Source organism: Stegastes partitus, unplaced genomic scaffold, assembly GCF_000690725.1.
Source record: "Stegastes partitus isolate 25-593 unplaced genomic scaffold, Stegastes_partitus-1.0.2 Scaffold932, whole genome shotgun sequence".
Taxonomy (NCBI): domain Eukaryota; kingdom Metazoa; phylum Chordata; class Actinopteri; family Pomacentridae; genus Stegastes; species Stegastes partitus.
Genome location: NW_007578663.1, coordinates 81,891 through 84,076, shown reverse-complemented (window position 1 = coordinate 84,076; position 2,186 = coordinate 81,891). Strand labels below are relative to the sequence as shown.

At 39.8% G+C, this 2,186-nt stretch overlaps 2 protein-coding genes across 2 annotated transcripts in view; both read left to right on the top strand.

The window, feature by feature from the left end:
• Nucleotides 1–64, top strand: part of LOC103366344 (protocadherin gamma-C3-like) — a 2,432-nt gene extending 2,368 nt beyond the window's left edge. The window contains exon 2 of the mRNA XM_008294042.1: nucleotides 53–64. Coding sequence (XP_008292264.1) covers nucleotides 53–64 — 12 coding nt within the window. The remainder of the gene's footprint in view (nucleotides 1–52) is intronic.
• A 977-nt stretch (nucleotides 65–1,041) lies between these two features.
• LOC103366343 (protocadherin gamma-C3-like) overlaps nucleotides 1,042–2,186 on the top strand; it is a 3,093-nt gene continuing 1,948 nt past the window's right edge. Inside the window, exon 1 of the mRNA XM_008294041.1 lies at nucleotides 1,042–2,170. Within this exon, the coding sequence (XP_008292263.1) occupies nucleotides 1,042–2,170 (1,129 nt within the window). The remainder of the gene's footprint in view (nucleotides 2,171–2,186) is intronic.

The window sequence follows — 2,186 nt, the reverse complement described above, 5'->3', positions numbered from 1 at the left end:
GACACGCTCAAGAGTGACGTAGTGGTTTTCCCTGCACCGTTTCCACCTGTAGATGGTGAACTGATCAGTATTAATGGAGGAGACACTTTTACCAGGACTCAGACTTTACCCAACAAAGAAAAGGTAAGACAATTGTTAAAATAAGTGATCACTGCTACAATTTTTATATGGAGAAAGGGGCATGGCATGACGCGGTTGTATTTAGGTTGTTTGTGTCATGTTGCTGTCTGGAGTGCTTTGCATTGCATTTACACAGCATCTCCTGTTGAACTATGAAGTAAGAAACAACAAGAAGAAACATTCAAGGACCTTAAGTTTTAAGGCAGATATTATGGACTGTAGCTTGCTGTGAATTGTGGCCGATTGTTTTTTCTTATTTGCTAATCACTGTTAATTGTTCTTCTAATGCGAGGGTCGCTATCCGCGGTGCTAAACTCAACATTAGGAACATGTCCTTTTCTTAAATCCCGCAGAACAAAACCGCAATTAAATGAAGTGTTTGTTATTATTTAAAAAATACGTTTTTTTAAAAAAAAAAAAAATGCATATATCTAGTAACTATTTACCAGTGTATTACAGGTGGAAAAATGTGTTCGATATCTGTCTATATTTAGTCCTTGCACAGGTTTAGTAAAATTTCAGTTGTCCTTGACATAAATATTTTTTTGTTATTCTCAGTTTTTTACCTTAAGATTTGCATTCCTCTGGTGTTGCTTTGATATACTGATAATGTACAGTATTGCTTTTCAATGGTACGATAGCTGACGTGGCATGTAGTTATGACAGATGTCCACATGAGGACACTGCAGACCATCACATTTCGACGGTCTATTTGGTAACTTAGGACTCCTCCCAGATTCAGCGGATGATGCATCTGCGGGCTTTGTTACAAAGAAACGTCGGGCGACAAAGAACGGTTGTCTTGCTTCGCTGCGAGCATGTCGAACTATTTCGTTGGAGTAACTGCTCACTGATCTTGGATTTCGTGCTTGCTGAGATTTTCCATATTTGTACACATGCGTTTTCTCCGCGTTTGTCATGATGCATTTACTGGATAGATCGAGCTCTGTGTGGATTTATCTCTTGTTCGTGCTGCTGGATTGTTACTGGGAAGCGGTTTCTGGGCAGCTCTCTTATTCCGTCTCAGAGGAGGCAAATGTCGGGACTGTTGTCGGAAATATCGCTAAAGATCTCAACATCAATGTCCAGGATTTGGAGTCTCGCATGTTTCAGATCGTTGCTGGATCGAAGAGGAAATATTTCGAGGTAAATCTAAAGACTGGAGCGCTCTACGTGAATGAAAGAATAGACCGAGAGGAGCTCTGCGGTAATGATCCCACATGTTCACTTAGCGTTGAGGCAGTTATCAATAACCCACTGAAACTGTACCGTATTGAAATTTCTATACTAGATGTAAATGATAATTCACCTTCATTTCTCAGCACGTCCCAGACAATTAACATAACAGAGAGCACAGCAGCAGGAGCTAAATTTCTATTGAAACGAGCCCGTGATGCAGACGTTGGAAAAAATGCAGTAAATACCTACAAGCTTAGTCAAAATGAGCATTTCTCTCTGGCTTCACATAAAGGAGAAAGTATAACTCCTGAATTGGTGCTTCAGAAAGTTTTAGACAGAGAAAAACAATCCGTGATTCGACTCACACTGACTGCCGTTGATGGAGGAACACCTGCTAAATCAGGAACTATGACAATTATAGTAAATGTGTTAGATGCAAACGACAATCCTCCTGTTTTCAGTCAAACGCTGTACAAAGCCACTGTGTATGAGAATGTTAAGCTAGGCACGTCAATAATAACATTAAATGCCACTGATTTAGATGCAGGTCAGAACGGACAAATATCATATTCTTTCATGGAAATAGATCAGGGGAAACAGACAGATCCGTTTGTTATAGATGGAAGAACAGGGACCTTAACTAATAAAAAGAATATCGACTTTGAAGAGAATAATGCTTTTGAGATTCGAGTACAAGCCAGTGATGGAGCTTCTTCTCCTCTAACCTCACATGCCAAATTATTGATTGAAGTTTTAGACGTCAATGACAATGCCCCTGAAATTTCAGTCACATCACTGTTGAACTCTGTGAAAGAGGATGCGTCCATTGGAACCGCCATCGCTCTTGTTTCAGTATTTGATAAAGATGGAGGTAAAAATGGGATGGT